Raw genomic sequence first — 14,198 nt, forward strand, 5'->3', positions numbered from 1 at the left:
AAGCTGGGATTAGGTGGAAAGAGACTTATTGAGGGAAATGGCTGGGAAGCGTAAGTGGGGAGAGAGCTGGAGGAGCTGGGGCCCAGGACCATGTGTCCATTAGGCAGAGAAGTCCCAGTGCCTAGGAGACCTGACATTTTTAGGAATCCATGAGCATGTTTTAATTTGATTTATTTTAAAATCAGAGGGAAAAAATGAATGTCATAATAACAAATATTATAATAGGTCCGGCCTAGATCATATTCATCTTTATATGAATGCAGTTATAAAATATAATTTTAATATATTTTGTGGAGAAAGGGGTCCGGAGCAGCAAAAGCACCTAGGGCCCCAACAGAAGTCCTAACGCGGCCTGGGTGGGGAGAGCCTTCAGCACAGGGTGGAAGGCTAACACCTGTGAAAGAGGGTGGCCAGGCCGATGGGGAGTTGCCGAAGAGCCCCTGTCAGGCAGAATGGCCTTGCCCTGGTACCCCTGCTCTGCTTGGTCATCAGCCGAGGACAGCCCGGTGTGGCATGGCCTTGGCACCCATTGCTGTTATGGATCCAAAGGTGAAGCAGCTGGACACTGAATGAAGAGTACGTCAGGAGCCCGCCAGCATGGCCCCGCAGTGACGTATCAAGGAAGCAAAGCATGACAGCTCCTCTACCCTGTCTCCCTGGCTGGATATCTTGGAAAGAGATTGTTTCACCGGTTAGACAAATTACAAAGGGCATAAAAACCTGCTCTCTGCCTTTGACGCTCACATGCGTTCTCAGTGAGCAAAGGCGTGTTACAGGGCTAGCTGGTCACACGCGTTCTGCATTAGTTGGGGCTACCTGGCCACCAGCAGTGCTTTAGAGGACACCCGAGCTTAGGAGGGGGGTTCATGGCCCTGCTTCCTTATCAGAGGTTCTTGGATTCTGCTCAGCGTGACATTCTGATTCTTCCTTTAAAATCCCTCCCCAGGGGTGGCCAATTGGGAGCCCATCAGCTGTTTCCAGTCTTGCAGATATGTTTATTTGGCACACACAAAATTTAAAAAATTATGGTGGGAGGTGTTATGGGTTGAATTATATTTCCTCAAAATTCAGTCCTAACCCACAGAAATTCAGAATGTGACCTATTTGGAAATGTGGTCATTACAGATGTAATTGGTTAAGATGAGGTCATACTAAAGTAGGGTGGGCCCCAAGTCCAATATGACTGGTGTCTTTATAAAAAGGGGAAATTTGGACACAGAAAGATACATGCATAGAAAGGAGAATACCATGTGAACATGAAGGCAGAGATCAATCCGTCAGTGTCAAAGAGTGCCAATGCCAAAGAAGCTAGGAGAGAGAGGCATAGAATAAGGTCTCCCTCACAGTCATCAGAGGGAACTAATTTTTCTCATACATTGACCTTGGACTTCTAGCCTCCTGAAGTGTGGAACAGCAAGTCTCTTTAGTTTCAGCCACTCAGTTTGTGGTGCTCTGTTATGGTAACCCTAGCAAACTAATAGAGGTATCATTTTTAAATGAATGGATTTGCCAGAAAAATCTGGATTTTGAGTTTCAATGGGAAGAGCTTGCAGCACCTGGCTGGATGTCAGGGCATCAGCTGGAAGTAGAGTGATGGGCTCTCAGGGAGGAACACAGGTCCACGCACGGGGCTGGCGCCCCTTACCACCAGCTCGTTGTTGCAGCCCGAGGATATGGACCCAGCACTATCAGATTTTCTGATTTTTTCAGAGAAGCCTAATTTCTGCCTCTCATTGCTGGTAAAATGTGATTTCCAATGTTGGCAGCTAATTCATCACTCTATTTTCTCCCTGACCCACTCCACTTCAATCATATACTTGATCTGGCTGGTTGCTCTGATCATCTGAGTTTGTGATTTCTGTTTATTCAAAGTTGCATGGCTTGGCAGGATGATCAGACAATTCTCTTTAAGCAAGGGAGATTTTTTAGAGGGGTTGAACAATTTGCTACCAGGAGAAAATGAACTTTAATTTATCCACCTTTCCCCTCTGCCATGTTGCAGTGAGGATCTTTCTGAGACCATGTATGTGTTTTGAATCACCATTTGTTGAGGGCCTACTACATACTAGGCAGTGTGCTAGATGCAAAGTAAGTCTCCAGTGTGTGAATGCATATATTCTTCCTAATATCCTTACTGCTATTTTGCTGAGGATAAAAGGAATGATTATAAACCTGTCACCATGTAATAAAAGCAAAGACATTAAGCTGTAATTGTTCTGAGCCTGTAAATAGAAAGGCCTTTCTATCAAAGCTACATTGCTATTACTCCTCTGTCACTGCAGCTCAAATAAATTTAGACAAAATTGCTGGCAATAATAGTACCATACTGGGGAAAGCATGGTACTAAGAACATTAATGGCATTGCTTTACTTCATTATAATCATGTTAGAAAATTACAATGTGCCAGGCACATGCTAACCACTTCACATACATAATCTCATTTAATACTCAGATCAACCGTATGAGAGAAATATTTGATTCTTATTCTAGAGATCAGGAAATTGAAGCCCAGAGATATTCAGTGACTTACTCAAAGTCCCAGGGATGGTAAGATATAGAGCAGGATTCGAAGTCATTTCTTTTAATGTCCAATCCAAGCTCTCCCCATTCTGCCTCACAGTTTCTCTCTTTCACCAAAATGCCTCTAATGCAGTCAGCCTTTGGGTCCGGAGCCCACCAAAGCCTTGCCACGAGTGGGGTCCCAAGTTCAACTTCCCAAATCCTAACCCTGTCAACAGTGTTGACTGACCTACATGTTCTATTAAAGAGGTACAAATTGTCATCTAGTTTGAATTCATATTAGTTTCACTCAAAGAACACACAGCGACATTTTGTGTACTTGGGAAAGATGTACAGGAGGGTCACTGCGATTTTAAGAACAGATGGTATGTTTGGTATGCTCTTAGAAACCGTACAACTCAAAGAAGGCTTGTTGGAGGGGGACTTCTGGGGTAATGTCCTGCTTTTTTTTTTTCACAGCTGTGTTCAGCTTGTAAAAATTCAAACACTTTACAGATGACACATCGACGTTTCTATATGTATGTTTTACTTCAATCAGAATTAAGGGGAAGAAAAAGAATGGTGCTTATCTTGTATTAAGCAGAGCACAGTGAACTCCACTATTTATCTCCAAGCTGCAACATTCATCAACCCGTGGCCAAACTTCTTTCCTCAATAACTCATTCGCTTCCTCTCCTTCACTCCCACTGGATTATTTTGAAGTAAATCCCAGATCATGTAGTTGTATCTGAGAATCCGCCCGCCTGTCTTAGGCTGTCTTCTCTGTGTGATTTCAGGCCACTACATGTATGTGGACTCGGTTTACGTCAAGCACTACCAGGAGGTGGCACAGCTAATCTCCCCAATGACCACGGCCCCCATGTCTGGCTGCTTGTTGTTTTATTACCAACTCCAGCAGGGGAATGACAACGTCTTCTCCGTGTATTCGAGGGATGCGGCCGGCCTGTATGAGGAGATCTGGAAAACGGGCAATCCAGGGAATGCTGACTGGAACCTCGCTGAGGTGGAGTTCAGCGCCCCGTACCCCATGGAGGTAGGTGTGCCAGGTGTGCCCTGGCCTGGCCGCTCTACAGGGATGCCACCCACACCCAGGCGTGGAATTCAAGAGATACTGCAGTCTCACACTCATTCTTTCTTTTCCGCTGTGTCTCAGACTTAATCTTCCTTTTCCCTTCCTTGGCCTTTTCCACTTTTCTCCCTTCCTCTTTATTCCCTCTGCCTTCCACCTTTATCACTTCATTTTCTAGAAAGAGTCTTCTTTAATAAGGACAACTATGGGACAGCCAGTCAACCAACTAGATATCTTGGGCACACTCTCCCTCTGAACCTTGCGCCATGGTCACGTGAGTTCAGAAGAGGAGATCAGTGAAATGCCTTCTACGTGAAACTCCCTCTTGAACTTCCATTCCTGACAGCAACTGAAGGTTTCCCTTACTTGAGGGAATACTCTCTCTAAATTAAAAAAAAAAAAAAAAAGACTTATTTTCTTCTTTTCTCCTTTACAGTATAAATAATGTCATAAAAGTCAGAAATAAACTTACGATTGTGGCCCTAATTTGAAACAAGCCTTGGGGGCCTATAAAGTTTTTTAACTTTTTATGGTTTAAAACTCTTTATAGCTACATGAGTGGTAAATGTCCAGTGCAGAAGAATTAGAAAATTCAGAGAGGCAAATCAAACGAAAACACCCTATGCCAGCCCTGCAAATATAAGAGCTACTAACATTTTGGTGTTTATCCATGCAGACCTCTTTTCAAAGCACATATATTAATACATATCTATGTATGTGTCTGTTGGATGGTCCAGTACTGATGACCATTCAACAAAGTAGATGAAATTATCCCCATATTACAGATGAAAGAGGAGGAGATGGAGAGTGCAAGAAGTCTGACGTTTTGTTCTGGGTCACACTGCTGGTGCGTGCCAGGGCACTGAGAAAAGTTCCTACTTTAAATCTGACCTAAATTTGAAGCAAGAGGGCCAGCTCTGTCCGGGGACCCCTAGGACCTCTAGAGTCAGTGGGTGCAACATTGTGGTTGCAGATCTGGAACTCTAAGGAGAGTCTTAGTTCCCACGGGTTTTAACGTCTCCTGCTTTCACTTTGCGCTTTTTGCAATATCTTCCCTAATTCCGTTTAGAGCGCAAAAGAAGCCGATTATCCTCTGGCTGCTTTTCAGTGGTGCCATCTGCTCACCTGATGTGGAGCTCCAGTGAGTGTTGGGCTTGAGTCTCAGTTTCTGATGTGTCCTGCCCAGTGCTTGCCACTTGCCTTCCCTCTTCCCATCTCCCTCCTTCCCCCAAACAGCCCCAGAGAGGGGCCTGTCGCAGTATGTGTGCTATTTCCTTTCCCAAACTCTAACCAGGGCTTGATTGGCTCTTGCAGCCCAGTGGAAAATTTTCTGTGAGTTTGGGTTACAAGGAGGAAAAGAAATACACATACTGCTTCAGAAAATTTTCCTTCAATTAAAGTCAATGAGTCACACGCACAGTGAAGGCATTGTCTTAGCAAATTCCTTTCATCCAACCGTAAACTCTGGGGCAACGTTTATACAAGTGAGACTTTGCTGAATTTTCTTTTTAATCAATGCTTGAAAAGTTACAATGTCTGTTTACTGCTTAAGTTCACTACTAAACTTCAATACCTATCCTTTTGGGTCACACGTGTGTGATTTTGCCCTAGCAGTCGGGACTCATTACGGCCAGGATTATTTGCTCTTGGTAATTGCGGGGTGGGGGGGGGGGGGGGCGGGGAAGAAACTTATCCTGTGGAAATCAGCGAATTTAAGGTCCCCATATTCTCAAATGAATTTTTAAAAGGAAAACAAACATTTGAGACCCTCATTCTGAACAAGAGAGAACATAATGGCACAGAGGCTGTGATTTGCAAATTATGATTGGAAATATTCTTATTCCCCCTTACTGTTCAGTAAGATCACATTCTGTCGTTGGCTTTATCAGCTGGCACCTTGAAAACGAAATGTCACAGACTGTGTTGAGTCTGTAAACTTAATTAGCCCCTCCTCATTCGTCCACATCTGTTTCCTTGGTTCTCAGCCCTTCCTGTATTGCCAGAGACAAGCTTCCAGGGCCCCTCTTAGATTTCGCAGAGGCCAGGTGTCTAAGGACCATTGTTGTTAAGCCGAAAGAGACCATCTCGTCCAAACTCTTTTTTTAAAAATTAAGAAATTGAGACCTAGAGTGGAGAAGGGACAAGCTGGAGTTAGTTAGTGGCTAACTAGCCTCAAACATGAATGTGAGTTCAGGAGGGGGTGTCACCCAGGAGGAAGAGGCATGGATTTAGTTCAGAGCTCGTTATGCACCTGACTGCATGCTAGGCTCTGTATATACAGCATCTCATTTAATGGCATCTACAGTTCTACAAGGTAGGTGTTATAATGCCTATTTTATAACTAAGAAAAGCGAGGTCCCAAGAGGGTTAGCTATGTACCCAAGGTCACCTAGTTGGTAAGTGACAGAAATGGGATTTGAACTCTGGTCCATCTGCTGCCAAGATACCATTCTCTTTAGAAGAAGTTGAAGACTAGACGCCTATGGGTCAAATCTAGCCTATGATGATTTGCCTGGCTGCTGTAGTGGTATATGTTTGTTTCTTTGTTTTTGTTTTGCATGTTTGTTTTAGTTTTTGAATTAATTGCTAACATTGAAAAATCCAAAGATTTCAAATAAAAATCTAGCGATCCAGGTCCTCTTGACAGTTTGGTAAATCCAGGCATGTTAGTCCTAAATTCCCACACATCAGCAATTGACAAATCTGGGTAGCAGCTGCCCCCTTTAAATGAGACTTGCTCCCCATTTCACACCCTTTCCTGCTGCATCAGACCAAACCCATGTCACACATTTATGTTACCTGCCTGGCCCGGGTGGGCAGTTGAGTTTCCACCCCTGCTCAACACTGTATCTTCTCATGTTATCAATGCAGCAGAGCGGACTGCACACTTGGGTAGTTTTCCCAACACAGGTGAGTGCTGTGCTCACCACACCTGATCCCCACGGTCACAAGCAGAAAGTCATCCACTGAACTCAAAGTTACAGTTGGTGGCAGAGAAGAGAGTATAACTAAAGGGGGCTGAACTCATTAACAACCCTGTGTTCTCTTTAACCATTTGAGCATGCCAGGATATGCTGAAATCCTAATATCCGTACATAGGATTTCTGGGCCTGATTCTGACTTAGGCATCAGGAAATCATCTCTGCATCTTTGTCCAGATGGACATGGAATTTTATGTATGAAAAAGGGAAAGGACCTTGGAGGGGCCTAGGTCTCTGTGAAGGGCAGCGGCAAAATTAGCCTGCCTTCTGCAAGCAGGCTGTTGTTTCTTTAATTGAAGTTCATAATGCAAATTGTCAATTCTGTAGTTCTATCAGAAAGTGATACAGGTGCTTTGACACTCAAGAGGCAGGATGGGGCAGGGGGGAAGTCCACCAATAAAATGCAACTTAGGGCTTAGTATTCACTCTCCCCAAAAGAAAACTGTGGGTTAAGGAGGGAGCTGCCCAAATGCCTATACACCTGGCTGGATTGACACACCATTTAAAATCATAGTTACAAGCACTTAAGCCTAAAAGAAAATATGTAAACATGTAGCAATATGTCATTCTCCTCTGCAGGTTATTTTTGAAGTTGCCTTCAACGGTCCCAAAGGAGGGTATGTTGCCCTGGATGATATTTCTTTTTCTCCTGTTCCCTGCCAAAATCAGACAGGTAAGCATTCTCTTTTTCTTCTTCCTCACATCTGGAATTTTCCTTTCTCAACAGATGCCTGTGGTCAAGACTTGCTTTAATTCCTTCTAATTTCCCTACCTTTTCCTCTTATCCTTAAAAATTATTTAACCGAATAGTCATTTTTCTGGCATATTACTCTTTTTTTCTCTCACAGAGTGAATCTAATTTTTCTGATACCAGAGGTCAGTTGTCATGGGTTAAGAAGCTTTTATCTTCTCTACCTACTAAGAAATTAAAATTAAATAATGCTAACTCACTCCCACTCCATCTTTCTCTTTAAAGGGTAACTTGGGTCCATAGACAGGTGGCTGAGTAGGTGGAAAAAACTCTCAAAATCTACTGAGTAGACTTATAAAAACTTTCTAATTTTATGAATCTAATTTTTAAATGTCCTCCTGTTTAAAGATGTTAGTATTTGGTATACATCTCTATGATGGCTTTTGGCCTCAGAATATATACTCAATTTAATCTCTCTAAGTGAACCCTCACATTATTTTATCATGGCCAATTTTGTTTCCATAAACTTGGTGTTTGGGAAAAAGAGGAAATTTTTACTTTCTGGGAAAATAGGTAAACAAATTGATTCAAAGTGAATTAGAAAACAAATGTTTTAGAATAAGAAGAGTGACACTATATTAATGATAACCCAGATACATGCAATCGACCTTAACTTTTAGTGAATTTGTTTCCTTGGGACGCCCCAGGGAGACACCGTGGTCATCCGTCTTATTAAGGAGCCCTCATTCTGGGTTTTGGAGTGTGGGAAGTAAATTTTTGAACTTGGCCTTGGTAGTCCAACTTTCACTTAAGATAGAGTTAGTCTCTAATTTAATATGGTTTCAAATATATATTCTATAAGCAAGGGAACTGAGAAAGAATATTTTCTACTCAAGCTAAACTGTTACCCTCAAATTACAGAGAAACTTGCTAATTAGCTAAAACCAAATATTATTTTTGACTAATTCTAATTTTTTTTTTTTAAAAAACTAGTGAAACAGATAGAACCAGACTGGATTTACATACTTATATTTTTTCATTAAAATGATTTAATCCAGCTGTAATCAAAAATTAAAATAGTCTCTAAATTTGACAGAACACAGAAAGCAAAATTGTTTTACTTCTCTAAATCTGTTTACTCCCTAATTCCATCAGTTAATATTTCAGTGATGTTAATAGTAGTTTTACAACATCTTTGTGATTACTTCCAGAAAGTTTGTCTTCTCAGTCACTGGGCACTTACGCTGAACTTTTTTTTTATATTTCCAAGTTATACATATGGGAGAAGAGGTATTTATTCAGCATCTCTACTAGCAGGTGGGGTGAAGCAGCAGCTGGAAGGTGATAGAATCTACTGGGCCACCTTAGAAGGAATGTTTAGAAACGTTCTCCCCTTTAAAAATGTATAGAATATATGTGAGCTCTTTCCTACTGACTGGTGAAAAGAAAAGAAAGATTCCAGCAAAATAAGGACCGCTTATTAAGAGAGTTGGTGACCCTTCAGTCTGTAAAATCCAGCCCAGACCCTCCCTCCATAAGGACCACCGGGGATTCACATTCTTATATAAAGTTAACCAAGGTTCTGTATTGGTCTTCAGAACTTCCCAACATACCAACTTTGCTTTAAAATGGTTTAATTACATGATCAAAGTGTTATGCTTGAGAGCCAGCCTTTTGGACTCACATCCCTACTCTGCCATTTACAAGCTGTGTAACCTTTGTTAATTAACCTCTCTGAGACTCTGTTTCCACCTTTATGGGACAGGGATGGAAGAATTTGTTTCATAGAGTTGTCCGGGTGAATGATGAGTTTATAATGTCTGTGACAGCCTTAGCAGAGTATGGCACACAGAAAATGCTTAGTCATGAGACCTAATATTATTTACTTAATTTTCAAAATGTTCCCATCCATTCCTCTAGAGAACAGGGGGTCAGATTGAAACCAAAGAGAACCAGCAAAGGGCACTGCTTTGATGAATATGTAAGCTGGAGCCTGCTTTATGCCCTTCATTAAGCAGCTGTGGGCCAGATTCTGAGTTTCAGAAGCTGAACCCTCTGGTTTTCATACTTCCTCTTGCATTTCACAAATAGTTTATGGCCTTCTGTTTCGAAACAGGTGCCAACATTTTTTTCTTTATCTTGGTTAGCTTCAGACTTGTTGTCTCTGCTTTTCCCAGCTGGATCTGGCGGTTTCTTCCTTCATCTCCCTAGTAGGCTGAGACAGGAATTATTTTAACATATGAAGCATCTTGTTCCCACCATCTGGTTGCTCTTACAGTTAATCCAGTTTCCCAGACCTGAGACCCATCTCAGAGTTGCAGGTATTAAGCACCAGTGGCTTGTCACCGCGCCACCCCCCCCCCCCAAATATTCCCCCAGGATGCTTCCAGAGGACAGTGAGACCTCACCCCATTCCCCCCAACTTGAGTTACCACACTTCCCTTTCCAAGCCTTTTCCACCCACAAACTCCCCATCTACTGCCACATTTGGCCTAGAATCTAGATCATAGGAATAAGCTCTCCTCTTAGTCTGTAAGTCCTTGAATGCCTAACAGCTGATTCCATTCACGTCTAGGAATCCTGCCTTAACGCCCAACTCCCAAACTGAGCGTTCCAGGCTCTGCCATATGGAGACCTAACTTCCTCTCTGGGCTTGGGTTCGCCCCACACCCAGGCCAGGGTCTGGGAGGATCCTGACACTCATGGATATACATCTGAAAGGATGTCTACCTGGGCCTAAGTCCCAATATTGACCATTGATCAACAACACGCTGCCCAGACCTCTTGTCTAATTGGAAACCTGGCTCCAGTTGTTGCCTAGGTTACAGCCAAAGGTGTCAGAGTCTTCCTTAGCTCAGAGGCCCTCAAAGATCTCCACGGCCTGAGCAGTGGCCCAGTCCTGCTCCATCACGATTCCTCAGTCTGCTGCTAGTTCCTACTCACCCTCTTCCCTCGCCAGCCTTGAGCTGTCCCACCTTGCTTTTGGACTGGCTTGTGCTAAAATAAGAACTACTGTGCAACTTTAGCAGCCTAAAGAGCACCACACCCAAAGTCTCTCTAGCACTACAGGAGCTGATAAGCCTCTTAGATCTCGAGGACTGATACTGAGTTCATCTCTATGAACTCTATGAAGCAGAGGAAAAGATGAGAAATGCTCCCAACCATTCTTCTCAAACTGCAACACCCTCTACCTGCTTAGTTTATCTTCAGAGCCTCCTGATTCTAAAAAGTTCAAATGTCAGAAATCAAGTAATAAACTAAATCGTACATTATGATGCTCAGAGAGACTTTCTTTTTTTGGATGGGGCAGGGATGATCAGCTGATGCTCAGGGACTTCCAACTGCCTCTGATTCCTCCCTATGCTTCAAATATGTCATTAACACTCCCCAAATACAATTGTGATTGCCACTTGACTCATGCTTCTGAAACAAGCCTGAAGCAAAGGCTCTTCATTCACCCCAGATCTTTGGGGAGCTCACTTTAAGCTCACACATAGGCCCTCTGGCCTCATCTTCAGAAATTAGGTACTATCTCATGCTAGAAGAAGCATTCTAGGTGAAAAAGATTTAGGCTTTGAGTTATGCTTTTGAGGTTTTCTTTTTATCAGACCTTCTTAGGACCCCAGAAAAATCCATTGCTCAGACTAAGTGTTTAGCAAAAGTATATAATTGCATCCTCAGAAAAATCTTCTCCATGTGACTCAGTTTGTCACTATGGAGACAACAGAGCCTTGCTTACTTTCAAGTTTTAATACCACCTCTCACCCCCTCCCACACACCGAGGAAACGGGTTATGGTTCTCTTGTGGATGCCCAGGTGTATATTCCTTAGGATGTATTCCTGATGAATAATTTCACTGACCTTCCGTTCTCTTTATGCATGGCTTTTGGGAGTGCCACACCATTTTCTGAGCTAGATGGCCATCTGTAGATCTGAATTTCCACCTGCTTTTTCATTACCAGATGGCAGAGGGGTGACCAAGACTGGAGACCATAGTGGGGTTTCCCATGGGCTCAAATCTCCATGGGGGGATGTCAAAGGATCCTTGTTTGTATGACATCATATTCATTTTCAAATGAATATCTTCATGACTTTATCTTCGCAGCTTAAAGAGTCACCTTGATGCCGACAGAGTCAGACAGAGCAGTGTGTGGGTTAACCCACCTGTCTCAGAGCACTGAGAATTCTCTTCCTTTCCTCCTATCTGGCTCATCAGGGGCCTCTCCTTGTACACTTGCTAGAAACGTTTTCTTCCTGTTCTCTCTTTGTAATGTGGTGCTAGTCACTTTTCTTTTTAATTTAGCATTTTAAAACTCTTCAGTATCATTTTAAACTCAGACAAAATTTGCAAGAATATGATAAAGAACTCCCGTATGCTCTTTACCCAGACCTACAAACGTTTAACATTTTGCCACGTTTGTTTTATCAACCATTTAAGAGTAGGTTGCAGATATTATGTCCCTTCACCACTAAATATTTCAATGGGTATTTTCTAAAACCAAAGACATCCTCCAACATGCTATGAAATAATTATAAAGTTCAGGAAACTTAACACTGATACAATATTTTCAATTAACCTATAGTCCATATACTAATTTCACCAATTGTGCCAATAAAGTCTTCCATAGGTACTTGTTTTTCTGAACCAGGATGGAATCTTGGACCCCTTGTAGCATTTGGTTGTCATGTGTCTTTCATCCTCTTTATCCAGGCCAGCTCCTCAGCCCAATGGAATGTTTTCTTACTTTGAAAATTGACAAATTGAGTCTTTGTTCCTAAACAGCTTTCTGTTTCATCAGATCCCCGCACCTAGAACTCAAGTGTTTCTCTAGAGATGATTTTCCGCTTATTCAAAACAGTGCTGTCTCTGGCCCTAAAAGGCTAGACCAGTGTATGTCAGTGTGCAGAACAAGATTACACTTGGCTGCACTGAATGTGTCCCAAACCGCTGCAGTCACATCTCCTCTGGACACAGAGGGCAATCTGAACAGTGAGGTTTACAATTACTTGTTGCTAGGACCACATCATCCTTGAAAGAGCAGAAATCTTTTATGTTCCCTTTCCTCCAGGCAATCTGGGTTGAGGTGATGTTTATAGACCAGAGTAAGTGACATCGGAACTCAGCAAAAGCCAGAAAAATAGCAGAACGGGTGACAGAATTGGTGACTGTTTGAGCAGTGTGATTTATACTGAGTAATGATTCTCTTCCAGCAGATCAGCTCCTATTACTAATGTCCATTATAAATAGACAGTGGCTGTGCTTCTGACACAGAGATTGATCAACAAAGGAAAATTATTTCTAGAAAATATTAGTTCTAAAATATCTGTCAGAAAGAAATTAAGAATTCTATAAAATCCTTACTTTTTCTCTTTTTAATTTTGTATGAATGAATTTTAAATTGTGAAGAAGTATGAGAATAAATGCTCTCAGTCTTTACATCAATAAAGGAAATTTCTTTTGAAGTTTGGTACTTCATTTTTGTAGAGAATGTGAACAGAGCTCCTTCTTTCCATCCCTTTAGGGAGGAAAAGAATACTCTTCCTGTCATGCTGAAATGTGGATTTGATGCTAACCTGTCAGCATGCCACTAGGGTAAAAATATTTTTGTTGTGTGTTACTTCTCTGAGCTCCCCTGGTACAAATGTGCACATATTTGTCAATCAGTTAATGTAGTCCTTTGAGATCCTTGGGTATGGCTCACTTTAACTTTGATTCTCCTTTGCTCAGAGCGTCCTTTTAGTGCCGTAGAAGCAAGCTGCAATTTTGAGGAAGATCTCTGCAACTTTTACCAAGACAAAGAAGGCCCAGGCTGGACCCGAGTGAAAGTAAAACCAAACATGTACCGGGCGGGAGACCACACTTCAGGCTTAGGTAAATCAGTCTGTTGTGTGGGATGTCATGTTGAGGGTTGGGAGCGGGTTGTATTCATCTCCATTCGCCAGCCATTCTCACCAGGACACCAGCTTGAAAAAGGGAGGTGGGTGTGGGAGCAGCTGTGAAGAAGCAAAGACAATAGGTAACCTTGTGTCTGGCCATTTTTCAAAACGGGAATTCAAGTTGCTTTGCTAGCAGAAGTATTTACCAGTTAATTAAATAGTCAAACCTTTGGAAATTATCTTGCTCTTCACTTTAGATGGAGAAGTACCTTTAAAAAGCTATTAGATTCCAATTATATGAAACATCCAGAAGAGGCAAAGCCATAGAAACAGAAAGCAGATTAGTGGTTGCCGGGAGCTGGGGAGGGGGGATGGGGAGTGACTGTTTAATGGGTATAGAGTTTCCTTTTGAGGTGATGAAAATATTCTGGAAGTAGATAGTGGTGGCAGTGCAGCATTGTGAAAGTACTAAATGCCACTGAATTGTACGCTTTAAAATGGTTAAAATGGTAAATTTTATGTTATGTGTGTTTTATTGCAATAAATAATATATAGTGGGGCATGAAAGCTATCACAGCTGTTGGGAAATTTTGGATGGACCTACAAGGAGCTCTTAGAAATCAGTTTGAGTTCCCCTTATGTAAGGATTACCTATCTCGGTAAAGGGAGCCCTTGTGAAGCCCACTCCAGTAGAGACTGGTGGAAAGAGCTTATTCTCAAGGGGTTAGTGTCTAATTCATTTATTCAACAATTATTTATATACTGGGCACGGGAGTGACTTAACAGAAAGCTGATGAAGCTTGTTTCAGGGCCCCTCACTGACACGGGGCCCTTGCAATTTCATACTTGTAATTTTGTATTCTTTGCTTAGGGGTTGGCTAACTTGTAGAATTACAGAATAAAAACCTATTCTGACCCTGGCCAGCCTAACCCCTGGGGGATACAATAGTGAACAAATCAGGTATGTATCCCACCCTTGCTGACTGACTGTCATTTCAATAGGCAAGAGAAACCCTAAACAAACATATATGCAAATAGGCTCAAGATTACCAGTTGTGGG

General features: G+C 42.2%; 1 protein-coding gene across 4 annotated transcripts in view; it reads left to right on the forward strand.

Moving 5' to 3' along the window:
- MAMDC2 (MAM domain containing 2) overlaps positions 1 to 14,198 on the forward strand; it is a 168,583-nt gene that overhangs the window by 96,476 nt on the left and 57,909 nt on the right. For all 4 annotated transcript variants that reach the window (XM_059924875.1, XM_059924874.1, XM_059924873.1 and 1 more), the window contains 3 exons: positions 3,297 to 3,553; positions 7,150 to 7,243; positions 12,990 to 13,133. In XM_059924875.1, coding sequence (XP_059780858.1) covers positions 3,297 to 3,553; positions 7,150 to 7,243; positions 12,990 to 13,133 — 495 coding nt within the window. The remainder of the gene's footprint in view (positions 1 to 3,296; positions 3,554 to 7,149; positions 7,244 to 12,989; positions 13,134 to 14,198) is intronic.

The sequence above is a fragment of the Balaenoptera ricei genome, chromosome 6 (genome assembly GCF_028023285.1).
Source record: "Balaenoptera ricei isolate mBalRic1 chromosome 6, mBalRic1.hap2, whole genome shotgun sequence".
Classification (NCBI taxonomy): domain Eukaryota; kingdom Metazoa; phylum Chordata; class Mammalia; order Artiodactyla; family Balaenopteridae; genus Balaenoptera; species Balaenoptera ricei.